The sequence below is a fragment of the Habropoda laboriosa genome, unplaced genomic scaffold (genome assembly GCF_001263275.1).
Source record: "Habropoda laboriosa isolate 0110345459 unplaced genomic scaffold, ASM126327v1 scaffold110, whole genome shotgun sequence".
Classification (NCBI taxonomy): Eukaryota; Metazoa; Arthropoda; class Insecta; order Hymenoptera; family Apidae; genus Habropoda; species Habropoda laboriosa.
The window spans coordinates 362051-376577 of NW_017100243.1; the positions used below are offsets into that span (position 1 = coordinate 362051).

At 39.2% G+C, this 14527-nt stretch overlaps 1 protein-coding gene across 1 annotated transcript in view; it reads left to right on the forward strand.

Annotated features, from left to right (window-relative positions):
• LOC108572105 (pikachurin) overlaps positions 1-14527 on the forward strand; it is a 272858-nt gene that overhangs the window by 104063 nt on the left and 154268 nt on the right. Inside the window, exons 3-4 of the mRNA XM_017934297.1 lie at positions 9425-9669; positions 12403-12682. Of these exons, the coding sequence (XP_017789786.1) occupies positions 9425-9669; positions 12403-12682 (525 nt within the window). The remainder of the gene's footprint in view (positions 1-9424; positions 9670-12402; positions 12683-14527) is intronic.

Consider the following 14527-nt stretch of genomic DNA (forward strand, 5'->3'; position numbering starts at 1 on the left):
AGAACATTGTAACCTTTTTGAAATTGGACTAAACGACTCGAGACTTTCCGAGAAGTTACACGGATTAGTAGGAAAAATTTGGAAACATTGCAATCTGTGGGAATCGCGAGGAAAATTATAAAGTTCACCGTTTACAAATTGCAAATTGCAGTTTTCGAAATTTTTCTCTGGTACACTAATTCTTGTAACTTCTCTGAAAAAGGGAAACTCCAGCGTTAGGCCGAAATTTGAAAAAAGTTACAATTTTCTAAAGAGTGTCCAAACATTAGCGAAAGTCACTGTAGCTAAAATCGAAGAGAAACTTTCGAAGCTTCGTTCACTTGAAAAGATGGTACACTAGCCGCGTATGAAGTGCTCTCTCGCTACCACGCACAGTAAAGCTCAGCATAATGGAAAAACAAGGGTAACCAGGTGACGACTCTCGAAAGAAAATTTTCGCGATAAACGGCGGGAAAGGAGGACGAGAGACACTGGTAAAAGCAGAAAGGAAGAGGAGAGAAGCTCTACGCGGGTAAAAGAGGGAAACGAACCGAAGGGGTGGCGAAGGTCGAAGAAATGAAAAGCAAACGAGATGAAAGTGGACGCGCGAGAGGATAACTCGTCGCCGCCAGGACGTTTTGCGTCTTTCGCGGACCCCTGCCGCGGCAAGGCGTTGAAATTCATGCAAATTTTACGAGCCGGCTAAATGCACCGGCGAGATTAGCGTCGCGCTTGAATAAACGTCGGCTTATATGCCGGAGTGCGCCTTCTCTCTCTCTCTCTCTCTATCCTCCTCGAAGATTATCGCCGGAACTCCTGCGTTCTACCATTTTGGGATCAGAAAGTTTCAGCCCCCTCTGTGCTAGGATTTGCCCCGAAGAGCTGCTACCGACCAGATTTTCTCTATGCGTACGTCTGACCATTGGCGGAACTTTCTACTTGGTGCTTCGTGGAACCTCGATAGAGATAATTCGTACTTAGACTGAGGATTTTGATGCATTTGTGGGAAATTTAAAGGCACAGAGTGCACGTAATAAGCAGTACATGAATAAATCCAAAATATAGTGTTTTAATTATGAAGTTGCATGGAAATCCGCGGTCTACTCGTAGTATAGTTGGGGCCACGATATAGCGAGGTCGTAAATTAAACTCTCAAGAATCGACACCGATTGATGTTGCAGCACTCAAGGCCGCGTGTTGCAGTCTGTTTGAGGGTTCCAACAATAAACGAATGGTAGCATATGATTTGATACTTCAAGTAGAAAATGGTATTTCATTTACAAATGGAAAATATGTTAATATTAAAGCTACACAATCCTTTTGCATTTTCTATCTGCATCTTGTAACCGTACTTCCAAATGCGGCTTTTCCCAGAAGAAAAAAACCCTAAATTGTCCTAGCTGAACTCAATTTTCAGTAAATATATTAGAATCAGTTTGACTTTCGCTGGATAGAAGAATTCTTTGTACGGTCCTGACCATGGTTTCAAGTACTTATCTGCTCGTATCTCTGTCAATTTTCGGGTCCCGGCAGCTAAAACATGTTTACTTTGACGTCTGACCGATTTTACGACCTCGCTATATCGTGGCCCCGACTATAAATAGTTCTCAGCGGTTATTCGTTCGGTTTTGTTTTACCTTGAATTCGATGAATTTTATATTTTTACATATTTTGATATTGCGATTCGACACTCTAACGAACTCTCTAATTGAATATACATATCTGTACGTTCTAAAACTGTCTTATGCAGTCGGTTGAACAGCAGGGTGTCCCACTTTGATTTATAAATGCGTACGTCTCAGAAGACATTTGAATTGAAAAAAAGGAACGGGTACATGAGGAGCTAAGGAGGTCGAGGGGATCGTTAAGATGTCACTGGCAAAAATCAGTAGTCAACGGTGCCAAGTTCGGTTTAATATTTATTTAAGTTAAGAATCTTCAACTATTTCAAAAAGTATTTGAAATTTCCAATTCGAAATTTGATAATTTCAAAATTCGGAATTTTTAATTTTTGTGAATTTTAATTTTAATTCCAGATTTCAAATTTCAAACTTCAAATACTAAATTCCAGGTTTCCAATTTCAAATATTTCAGATTTCCAATTTCAAAAATATTAAATCCCAAATTCCAGGTTTCATATTTCAAATATTTCAGTTGTTTCAATTACCTGGCTCATTCCAGTTATTGTCCCGATCATCCCTGCCATAAAAGCGAATCCAATTTCCCCCAAGCTCGTTTGACACAAGTTCCGCGGCCGCTTCCAATAAAAGCGATTCCCATACAACTTGTACACATCGGATCGTGTTAGTTTTAACTCGAACCTCCCTCTCTCTACACTCGTAGTTCCACGATCTCGAGAGGAATCGCCAGACACGCTGGATTTCCTCTATCTGTCCCACTTCGATTTGCTCTTATTATAGCGTGAAACACGGTAAGCCCACCCCCTGTTCACTCGATCGAACTATGAACGATATTGACTGCAATTTGCGACAAAGAGAATTATCCTTAATTCCTCGCAGTCGATGACACCGTTTTCGGTCAAGTTTCCAGAAACTTCTGTTCAGACTTTGTTCCCAGATGGTTCGGCTACTCTTGTACGTTCAAGTCCTTTTGTTACCCCGAGACGTTATTGTCCAACGACAATCTACACTGTGAAATTTCAATACAACGTGAATTAACTTGGTGAAAATCGCTGTTCGCGTGATAAGAGACAATTTGTTCCTTGGAAATGTTGTTCCATTCTTCGCGTTATTTCTACCGTGAAATGATTATTATCGTAATTAAAATCGAAGGGTAAATTTATTCACGCTCTATTGTCTCTTGGTACAATTAAATTTCTGCCATTCACGCTTTTGACTGTGAGAGCATCGTTTTAAATTCTTTCTTTGTTTCGTTGTGACTGAGGAAAGATTCTGGGACAGCTTTTCCATTCATTTCCCAATTTTCCGGAGTTCTGTTTTTGTTTCACCGTGACTGAGGAAAAATTCTGGGATTCGTTCTTTTCCCGATTTCCTCGAGTTCTGTTTTTGTTTCACCTTGACTGAGGAGAAATTCTGGGATCCATACTTTTCAGTTCATTTCCCAATTTTCCGGAGTTCTGTTTTTGTTTCACCGTGACTGAGGAAAAATTCTGGGATTCGTTCTTTTCCCGATTTCCTCGCGTTCTGTTTTTGTTTCATCTTGACTGAGGAGAAATTCTGGGATCCATACTTTTCCATTCATTTTCCAATTTACTCTCGTTCCTTTTTTTTATTTCATCGTGACTGAGGAAATATTGTAGAATTTCCCTGTTCATTTAACTCATCCAGAAAATTCAAACAAGCTTTTCTCTCTCGTAATAAAATTGGACAAAGGCAATTTGCAATAAAATCATCGCTCGCCTTCTCTTTCACACAAGACGAATTATTTGTTTAATTAACATTAGAGATAAAGCTTTAGCAAGCTGGTGGTCGTGCAGAAAACAACAGCCAGAGAATTTTCAGCAGAGAAATTCTCTGCTGTGAAATTTTGACTCTGTGGATTCACCGTGCTTTCATGATACCCGCGCATTGTATGCATAAAATAAATGTAAAACTCCGCAGCTAGCATGGCGTCGCGTGCATACATACATTTGACGAATAATACAGAGCTAATAATAATCCAGCTTGCCTGGGAATTTATTGAAAAAACAACGTTGCCTCGGCGAAATACGTATATTTGGATACCACTGTCAGCGTTCACTTCTCTCTCTCTCTCTCTTTCTCTCTCTCGTGGTTTTTATTTATGAATTCTGAGTTTCAACTGGACATTCCTCCCTTTGACATTTCACCGACATTCGTTAATTTTAACCCTTTCATCGCTGTCGGGGTGTCTGCAGACGCTTTGAAAATCTCCACGCACCGTATGCGTTACAGTTTGCGAATTTCCTTGCACTTCCGGGATAATTTATTCCTTAATATTTGTCCTTTGCGTAAGTCTAGCTTAATTTAATTAAACGAATTTTAGAACGATAGGAAATACCGCGGAAAGAAAATATTTTATGACTATTTTGCGAATTTACGGTAGCGAAGGGGTTAACACACGTTAAAGGGTTAAAATTTAAGGAAATAATTGAGAAACCTTAATAAATAATTGGCCTATTTAACCTAAATAATTGGAGTTTTGAGGGAAAAATTGTCTTTTCTCTGAGTAATCCTGAAATTCAAATTTTGGAAAATTCTTCTCACCCGAGAAATAATCACATCCACGACTTCCCCCCAAAAAAGACATATTTCTCACTTTTCCGAATAGCTCTGAATCTCAAATTTAAAAATCTCTTTTCACCCAAGGAAAGAACATTCTTCGCTATCTCGAGTTTCCTACAACTTTGTTCAGAGTCACTTATTAACGCGATTCACGGCAGAAGAATTATTCAGCAGCGAGGAAAGATACGGTCGCGATATTATTTCAAAGATACCGTCCACTACGAGCAATAAAGCTAGAGAACGTGACGTGGACGCGCAGGAACTGTCGATACGGCTCGTGAAATCGATTCTCGTTCGCCAGGCGAACAGGTTGAAAGCGCGCGACGATAAAAGTTTCGCACTCGATTCGTCACCGCGTCCCTGATTTCTTTGTTTTTCCCTGCTTTTGTTTTTTTTTTTTATTTTTTCGAGTAACTAGAACATACATACGTGTTTTCTTTTATTATTCTTTTCCTTTGTTTCTCCTTTTCTCCTCTTTTTTTCGGTGTTCGTCAAACGGTGAAGCTCTTCGATGCAGGCAAGCGAAGATAATAGAGTAAATAAATTCGAAACAGCGGAATAAACGCGGCCGTTGCAAATTGAAAAATGACAATCTGTTTTAATTAACGTGTCCACGTGCGTTCTCATTAATTCAACGGGCGGCGCCGCGACGCTACGCTTCGCGATGCCCGCTTTATTTATTGAAATTAAAACTGCGGTTTCATTAAATATCGCGCAATTATGGCGTCCCGTTTTTTTTTTTTTTTTTTTAGAATAAATCGTGGTTCGTTCGCGCGATACTCACGAGTGAGAATAGAATTTTAGACACTTTTCGTCGTTAGATATTTTTTCCTTGTTTTATGGTTGTTCGTTTATTTCTTCGGTTGTTTATGAGGCTTAATGAACTTGAGTTTCAATAGAGTCTAATGACGAAAAACCAGAGCTAGTATTTTTTTTTTTCTAAATAGAGGAGTTTCTACAATTTTTGACGAAATTTCAGGTATTTGTTATGAAACTTATAGATACTCTAATAAATCGTAATTATAATTATAAAAATTCAATACAGATTTTTAAATACATTGAAATTTATAAAAATTGAAAAGGAGAATATTATATTTTATTACATATTTTTTTTGTTAAGAAATATTCAAGCACATTTTGGCAGAGAATATTTGGATCCACGAATACAGTTTGTGCAAGAAATATTTCCTGATCGCGAATTAAAGTATTTAGTATTTTGGACGTTTCAACAAGAATTGAAATATACGTTAAAGAGTATTTCAAGCACTCCCGATATAGAGTTTCGAAATTTTTGAAACTATACGTCGTTCAAAATAAGAGTAACCTCGCTCTCGGGCCGATTCTCGTCCGTTCTGCGCATAGACAGATACGCGAGGGTAAGACGGAGGAAAACGTAGGCGGTTAAGTGGGGGTTTGGACGTTCTAGTGGTTCTAGCCCTGTCTTAGGCACGCCCCATGCGCGAAGCGAGGTTACTCTTATTTTGAACAGAGTATAATTCATATTTCAGGTATGTCTGACTGTTCCACTTTTACCACTCATCTTAACTACTTATCTAGAAGCGAAAATAGATGTTCATTTGTGCCAATTACCTTACTAAATATATCGACGATATCCTCTTATCCAATTTCGTCAAATTTATTGACATAATTCTTGGAATAATTAACGTCCATGTGTTCCTCTGTTTCTGTCTAGAGAGTACAGAAAAATAATATTCGAGCCATGTTAATTGACACTAATTTAAGGTTTAATACTAACTGACACTTTCCTTCCTAGCGTTCGTTTTTGTAACAAAGAATAAAATAGGATTAGAATAAACTAAAAATGAATTTTTAATTTTATCAACGCTTCAATATGTTATTGCCAACCTTTTATTTAACATTCCAATTCTTCGCGTAAATTGAGCAAACGAAATTATTGAAAAATCTTAAAAATCTTAGGAAATTATAGAAAATGAAGGGCTTGAAAATCTCACAATGAACAGTTCGAGCAATCGAAATTATTTAGAAATCCTGAAAGTCACATAACTCGAGCAAGCAAAATTATTTATAAATCTTAAAAATGGAAAACCTGAGAAAACGAAATCATTGAAAATCTTACCAAATTATAGAAACTGAAAAGCTTGAAAATCTCCTAATGAAAAACTTGAACAAACAGAATTATTTAGAAATTAAAAAAATTAGAAATTTGAAAATCGCATAACTTGAGCAAACGAAATTATTGAAAAATTTGACCAAACTATGGGAAATGAGAAACTTGAAAATCTCGTGCTACGAAATATTCAACCTAAAACTCGCATAGAAATGTTTGATCTGAAATTGTATAAATTTCCAAAGTAATATATGGTAAAATAATCACTTGAATTTTCCAAACGTTCTGTCATGCGTGTCTATGCAAAAGCCTACCTGGTCTATCTTTCCTGAAATTCTACTCGCACGGATCACAACCGATATTTATAGTTTATACAGTCGGCAAGAATTCCGATTTCCTCGCCCGGTTGATTGAGAATCCCCGCGAAAATGAATGCACCATTCTTTTCATTCTACCCGTTCCCTTCCACTCGACGGTTCGTTCGATCGCGAGCCAATCGAGGAATCCCCGTGATTTCGATGAGTTGAAAGTGGTCTTTCAGAATGATTCTTTTCGAGACGTCGAGGCGGTACGATTGTAGCAATTAGTGCTTAATTGCCGCTGCTCTTCGTCCCAGTGAAAACGTTTGGAACCTCGAACGGTCCTCGAACCGTTCCTTCCTTTTCAACCTTCGGAACCCTTGTGCCCGGTTTTCCCTCGATTTATCATGCACAATATAGGCGCTTATCCTCTAGCTAGGAGACGAGAAAGGCGAGGACACGCCGTTAATCCGACCACTCAAAATTTAATAAGCCTGCGTCGTCGGGTGAAACCTTCAGTTTCAATGAAATAATAATTTCCAGCTTGAAAAGACCATCTTGTTGTCGTTTTAATCCTCGTCTTCGAGGATATTCCAGTCTTCTTTTTTTTTTTTGGTTTAAGGTTAATTTTTCTTTGAGTAGCTTGTGATAATAGGAAGGGTGGAAGATTTTTGGTAGAGTTTTTGCTTATTTTAATGGAGTTACTGAGTTTTTGGTTCAGCGTAGGTTTGGGTTATTGGGGTATATTTGTCTTTGAGGATTTTGTCAAGTGAAAATTCTTAGAGCATAATTTTTCATGGGAATTACGCACTTTTGCTATCAAAAAATTCTAGATATTTTGTAAATTGCTTATTTTAATGGAATTACTAAGTTTTTAGTCGGTGTAGGTTTGGGTTATCAGGGTATATTTGTCTTTGAGGATTTTGTCAAGTGAAAATTCTTAGAGCATAATTTTTCATGGGAATTACTCACTTTTGCTATCAAAAATTCTATATATTTTGTAAAACTTGAGTAAATTATTTTTCCATGCAGGTGGAACTAAAGATACATCGATCATCCATAATTCTAGCATTAATTCTGAAATAAATTAATTTTTATTTTACTGATTAACTTCAATTTTAATTAAATATATTTCTCTATTCTATCGATTAACTTCAATTTTAATTAACTAATCTTTGCACTGGTTCTCGGATAATTAAAATTTTGATTTCCCTGATCCTGCAGATCGCCTTTTCAATTGATTAACTTTCTCTGTAGGATCTATCTCGTCCTCAAAAAATTCTCTCGAGAAATTTTTACGAATACACTGTGTGACACAATTTTCACGTGAGGTGTGTGAGATCACATTAAGTTCTAAGTGCTATGGTCGGCGTACAATTTGCCCGGAAAATACAATCGTTTTATTCGTTAATTGTCCCTGCGGCAGCGGTTCGGCGGGTACGTCGCGATGGCTGGTAAAGGAAAAACTGTCCGGAGGTGTAGGCGTACTGTGTTTTTACATTGTAAGGACATGGAGACAGGAGTAGCGATAGATAAAGATAGAAGTGGAGAAAGTGGTGGAAACGGAAAATTCGTTCGTCCTCGTGCGAACCTGGATGCCACGTGTGCGCTCCTTAGGCCACTCGAGGACGAAGGCAAGTCTTAACCCGTGGAGAGAGAAAAGAACGGAAGGAGTTGGAAAAGAGCAAGTTCGCGTGGAAGAATAGAACGAGGTTCGGTAAGGGTTTGTTGACGAAGACGTACAAAACTGTTTGTACAAAAATTGTATCCTCTTTGTACACCAATGGAGCTTTATCCCTTTTTTAACGATTACGATAACAGCAAGAATTTACGTGAAAGTGAAAATGGCGAGATTGCGTCTCATGTTTCGCGGCAATTAACGAAAACTCGATTATCCGGCGAGGGATTCAGCGCTTACAGCGATTCCAGGGTGAGCTACCTAGCGAAGTTGCAGGTTCCGCGAAGTTCGCCACTTTGCATTTTATATCAGCGACGAACTTACGAATGAATTGGGTTGCTGAAGCTTGTTTACGAGTCCAGGCGCTCGTAAATCAGCCTTAAGATCAGCGAGAATTAACTATTGGAGTAACGAAATACTTCTTCGGTCCGAAAATGGCGCCACCCAGGATATCTCGTGAGTTTCTTTCCTCTTCCGCTCTTCTTTCGTCGAAAGTAGCTGCTTTTTGCGGACTCTTGACCGCGACGAATGTACACTGTGAAGTTTGCGTTGACGTTTCAGTGTTAATGATGAAATTAAAGTCGAGATGCTCGGAAGAAGGTGGAATTGTTTCTGTTTGTGTTTTTGTTTCAGCTTTTGCTTTATTTCACACCTTTAGTTTCGTAATCTTTCGTTAGTTCTTCTTATTTTTGCGATGGTGTGAGGTGTTTTCTGTGAAATTACTCTGGCTCATTTTTGGGGGTAATTATTGAAGTGAGATATTCGAAATTTAGTTGAGTGGAATTCTTTGCTTTGAAAGTTTATCGAATTTTCTCTTGTAATTCCGAAGATTTTCGAGGGTTTCTAAGATTTTCCAGTCTTTCAAATTTTAGAGTCTCTAACGCTTGAGTTTCCAAAATTTTTCAGTTTTTAAGATTTTTGAGCCCCTAAAACTTTCGAGTTTCTAAGATTTTCGAGAGTTTCTAAAATTTCCAAGAGTTGTTCTGTCCAAATTTTGCAAAGAAATGAAAATTTCTTCCACTTGAAAAAACATCTCTCAAAACTACAGCAATATTTCACAATTAAGTTTCACTTTTCCCCGAATCGTCGGTTTTCTACATAAAAAAATATTTCCTTTGACAGAGCAAATGTTTTTTAGAAACGCATTCTGTTTCAGAGCTGAATTCGACGTCACCGTCGACAGGCGAGCTCGGCGAGCTAGTCGACGACCTCGAAAACGACGAATTAAACAAAGACACAGACGACGACGAAGATGCAGTCGAGGACATCCTTTACATGCGCGGCGCGTCCTTTACAATACACCTGGACCCGTCTTCAGAAAATTCTACCACGAATTCCACCAAGACCAGCGAAGAGAATAACGTTCCTCTCGATCGGGTAGAGCTGCGAGCCACGTCTCAGGTATGTTGCGAGGAATTTTTACGTATGAAGGAATTTAATATGGAGTTTGAACCAGATTTGACGTTGAACGATTATGGTACCATTCGTCCAATTCATTAGTCAACACTAATATTTCCGAGCTTTTCAACGATTCGCCTATTTTTCAATTAAATTCTCTCTCTTCAAAAATTGTAATTAAATTTTTCTGCAGTATTTTCATTCGACTTAATGAAAATATTTTGTAATTTACAAATGATCGATTTTTGGGGACATTTTTGTTTTATTGAATATTTTTTTATCCTTTCGACAAATACTGCATATTTTTGTCCCCTTTGTTCTTTTTTTAACGATTCTTCACTTTCATACTGTCAGAAAAGTAGAATTTGAAGTTGAAGTTGGAAATAGAAGAAATAAACTTTTTTCAAATGTTACACAAAATTATATAAAAAATTGCTGAAATTTTAACATAAACCTTTTCGAACACCTTCTATATCGTAACAAAAAGTATCGTTAAAAGTTGAGCGAAATTCAACCCATTCTCACTCTTTCAATATTAACATTCCACGCTTCTGTTTCAAACTCCTTTTTACTATCTCTCGTACACAATATCTTCCGGTGAGCTCGCAAGCACCGTTCCTAAATCAGAAAGTAGAAAAAACTCTTTTGCGCCTCTGATTTAACTTTTTCCCATCGAACGTGCGTTCATCTCGTTCTTTCTTCTAACTCTCGATGATCGATCTAACAGCCGTCGGATGCGCAGCCATTCGAGCGGACATCGGGCAAGCTTCGATTTGCCTGGAAACGCTTTCGAACGCAATTTCGCGTACCGTTGTTTATTATCATTCCTCGTCAACTAGTCGTTTTCATCCCACACGTGTTTCTCCGTTTTTTGTTTTTCCATTTCTCCCCTCTCAGAACACTGTTTGCTCGTGCTCCTCTCTTTTCTCTCTCTCTCTATTTCCCTTTTTTTTTTTTCATTAACTCGAAACGCAAGCGTAGAATATTGTCGCTCTCGGCACGGCTCGAAAGTTATCGAGATAATTGGAAAATTGTTGCTGTTATTTTCTCGATGTAGTTTCAATCTCGATTCCAGTGTTCTCTCGTATAATATCGCGGCGCGAATGAATGTGGTATATTCTGTGTGTACATATATATACACGTTGTACAGTCGCGTGATTCTCTGCTACGATCCACTCGAAAGCTTGTATGTACATGTATATGTAGGTTGAAAACCGTATTCGACGGTCATTGTTCGGTACGGAAATTTCGTTCGACTCTGCGAGACTTTGGGGGTAATACATGTGGAGCCGGAGAAAATGCCGCGGGGTTTGTCAGAGGGAGAGAGTAAAATTATTTTCACCGAGGCGCTCTCTCTCTGCCGGGTTGCAAAAACCGGCGTCGGTGCCCGTAATGGCGTTATAGGTAGGGGAGAAGGTGGAAGATAGGGGTCTTAAAGTAATTAAGGCTCTGCGTGCATTAACTGAATATTTCGAAACACGGTTCTCTAATTTAAGCAAGTATTCTTACCATTAATTCACTGTTTGCGTTTAACGAGGCTGGGTTTAAAGAGTGCTCCCCTCGATTTCTGGGAAAAAGTGTGTTTAAACGACTTTAAACAAGGGTAGAGTAGATTATTTCAGTTTAAAGCAGTCGTGAAGAATTTAAATAATAATCGAACTGCATTGAACTTTATTTTACGTTGTCATGAAAATTAAGTGAGAAAGGGGCCTAAAGCTGAAATTTAAACGTAAGTGCGAAAATACAAATTTTTTTCAAGTGTAAAAGAGGCCTAAGGTAGAAATTTAAACGTAAGTGCAAAAATACAAATTTTTTTCAAGTGTAAAAGAGGCCTAAGGTAGAAATTTAAACGTAAGTGCAAAAATACAAATTTTTTTCAAGTGTAAAAGAGGCCTAAGGTAGAAATTTAAACGTAAGTGCAAAAATACAAATTTTTTTAAAGTGTAAAAGAGGCCTAAGATATAAATTTAAACGTAAGTGCAAAAATACAAATTTTTTTCAAGTGTAAAAGAGGCCTAAAGTTGAAATTTAAATAAATCTCGACTCAAAGTCGAGATAGGACCATAAATGGGTCATACGGATAGGACCTGCTTTCGTACTCGTGAAATTAAGACTACTCTACGTACAATCTTAAAATACAAAGTGCATTAAAACAAAAAGTTGCCCAATCGTTTTATTTAAAATCTTTCAAAGTACAATTACTACACGTGCCTCAGTGTTTACGAATTCAAGCATCACGAAGCCCCTAACAGCACCGCTAATTACCCTCCCAATTTACCCAGACACAACTGTCCGAAAAAAAAGACCACATCCCTCCATTTTAAAACACCTCAATTTGCCACATTTCCCCCGAAGACAAAGAGCTTAAAAACCCCCGGTTTATCTGATCTCTCTCCCTTAATTCCAATTAACCTTCATCCAAATTTCAAAAGCACGAAAACCGCGTTTCCTTGCCGACGCCTAACCTCATTTCCCCCGTCCGGCCGTAAGCGAAAAAAAAGCAAGAGAAAACAAGAATAGGAACGCGGTCGTTTTAAAAAGCCTCGCTCGCTTCCACGGACTTCCTCCGGCCTCGTTCGCCGGGGCTCTTCCGGTTAAAAACGTCGCGACGCGTGCAACAGGTCCTCCTCCGTTCACCAACCCTCCCGTTCCTCTCTAATCTTCGTCCGAGCAACCGTCGAAAAAAATACCACGAATCCTAACCAGCGGCTCATCGATTGTCCGACCGTGTTTCAGGGTCCTAATTTGGAACAAAAGCTACCATCCACGATGGAGAGTATAATGAGCACGGAACCGGCTTGTTCCCTGGACTGCGGGCCAGCCGGCAACTGTTACATCGAGCAGAGTCGCGACGACGACGTCGATCTTCTCGACGAGGACGCGGAGAACGCGTCGGACGACTCGTCGATCGCCATGGATCTCGAAGGCAACGACGTTGTCCCGAGACGGAAACAAGGGTCCTTCAGGCAACGGTGTCAATGCCCTCTCGGCAGAGGAGGCGATCGATGTCAGCTCGGTGAGTGATTCTTCTTTTCTTTTCTTCTCCCCTTTTTTTTTTCAGTTTCAACGCAACGCTATAGTTCGCGTGTTCCTTCGCCCTGGAACCAGGGTGTCTTACGCGGTTTTGTGTAACGCGACGCGGGGTTGAAAGTGTCTCTCTCGCGGAGGAGTTCGTTGGCATCGAGGGTGCACAGGGCTCTTGGACGAGAGCCAATCCTCGACTCGAGCGGGAATTCATCGGCGTGTGACGCTCGAGAAATCGATCCCCTGAGATTTCATAGGGGAGATATTTAATTATCCCAGCTGGACTTCTTTTTTTTTTGCGTTTTGCCGAGAGGTTCGGTTAAGAAGGGGTTCGGAGTTTAGGGCGCAGCGAGGTGGAAGGGTGAGGTTAGCAAACTGTCTGGCTGCTGATGGGATTAGCTTGTTGTGGATTGTTTCCTCGCGTGATCTGTTGGTATAGCGATGTTCTTAATGTTCTTGGGAAAAGGACAGTGAGTGGGTATTGGTATTTGTACTTAATTCTGTTGGAGGAATAGAACTTTTGGGAGAAGAGTGTTTTTGTCAAGTGACATTTGGAAAATGAATAATTGTTTGTGGAGTTTGACAAACTGATCGCCATAATTTCCTTAATCTGTCTCACGTTGTTAGCTTTAAATTCCCGTTAGCTTGAGATCCATCGGCGAGCTTGGAAGCAATGCAAACAGAAAATAAGAATTCCAAATTCACCAGACTAACATAAGGTTAATCATACAGTTCGATTATTCTACTGAGTGTATTGTAGCTTTATACTATTAGATTGTTCTAAGTTATCCTGTTAAACCGCGATCTGAACAATTCAAGGAAATTTACATTCACAATTGAACAACGAAGAGCACCGTATAGAAGAGAAACGCAGAGTTATTCTCTTAATTCCTTGCTTCGTAACGTCAAATTTCACTCGCGGTATGAATTACAGTTCAGTTACGACAGACGTCAATTTAAGTCGCAAACAAAGCTTCGTCTTAACCAGAAATACCGTCATTTTACAAAATTTAAAGAAATTAAAAATTTTCATTAAAAAATCAGAAACAAAAATTTTCAATTTCAGAAAATTTATAAAACCCAAAATCAACAAATTCCTGAAATAAATTGCATTTTCGTCAAATTTCTTTCGAATTTTCACACGATTTGAAATCGTTCATTTACAAAATAAATAAATAACTAAAAAAAAAAAAATACGGAAAATATTCCAAAAAAGATTGGTTCAAATTGCACAAACCGAAACAGAAAAAAGGGCAGCTTGCAAATCGTTCGAACAATTTCCCCCGGAATTATTTTCACTCGGAAAATAACCGAGGCGCGCGAGGTGTACACACACAGAGGGATTTAGAGGACAGTTGATCAGAGGCGGGAACCATGTACCCGGCCTAGTTTGTGGTACGTGGGCCACGTGATTTTGCGGCGTGTGCGCGCGCGCGCCTACCTCAGCGAATTGCAAATTCCGTTCACCGGGGCAACGGGGCTTTCGTCCGGGTTACATCACTTTGATCTTAGAACCATTACTGCTCGGTATCGCTCAAGTACAGCGGGTGACACAATTCAATTTAGCGCGAGACTATCGTGCAATTAGAATTTTGCCCGGTAACGTAATTACACCCACGCCCACGTTTAATTTTGTTCTAACGCCCCGTGCCTCCGAGAGATGATCGTTGAAAACGATTTTCTAAGTGAACGCTTCACACACTCTCTCTCTTTCTTTGGAAATTTTAGGTGACCCCGTTTATAGTCGTACCTTTTCTTTTTTTTTTGCTCGCAACCACACTGTAAGCAGTTAAAGTTGCCCGTGCAATTTTAATGGGTCGAAGAATTGAATTGCGGC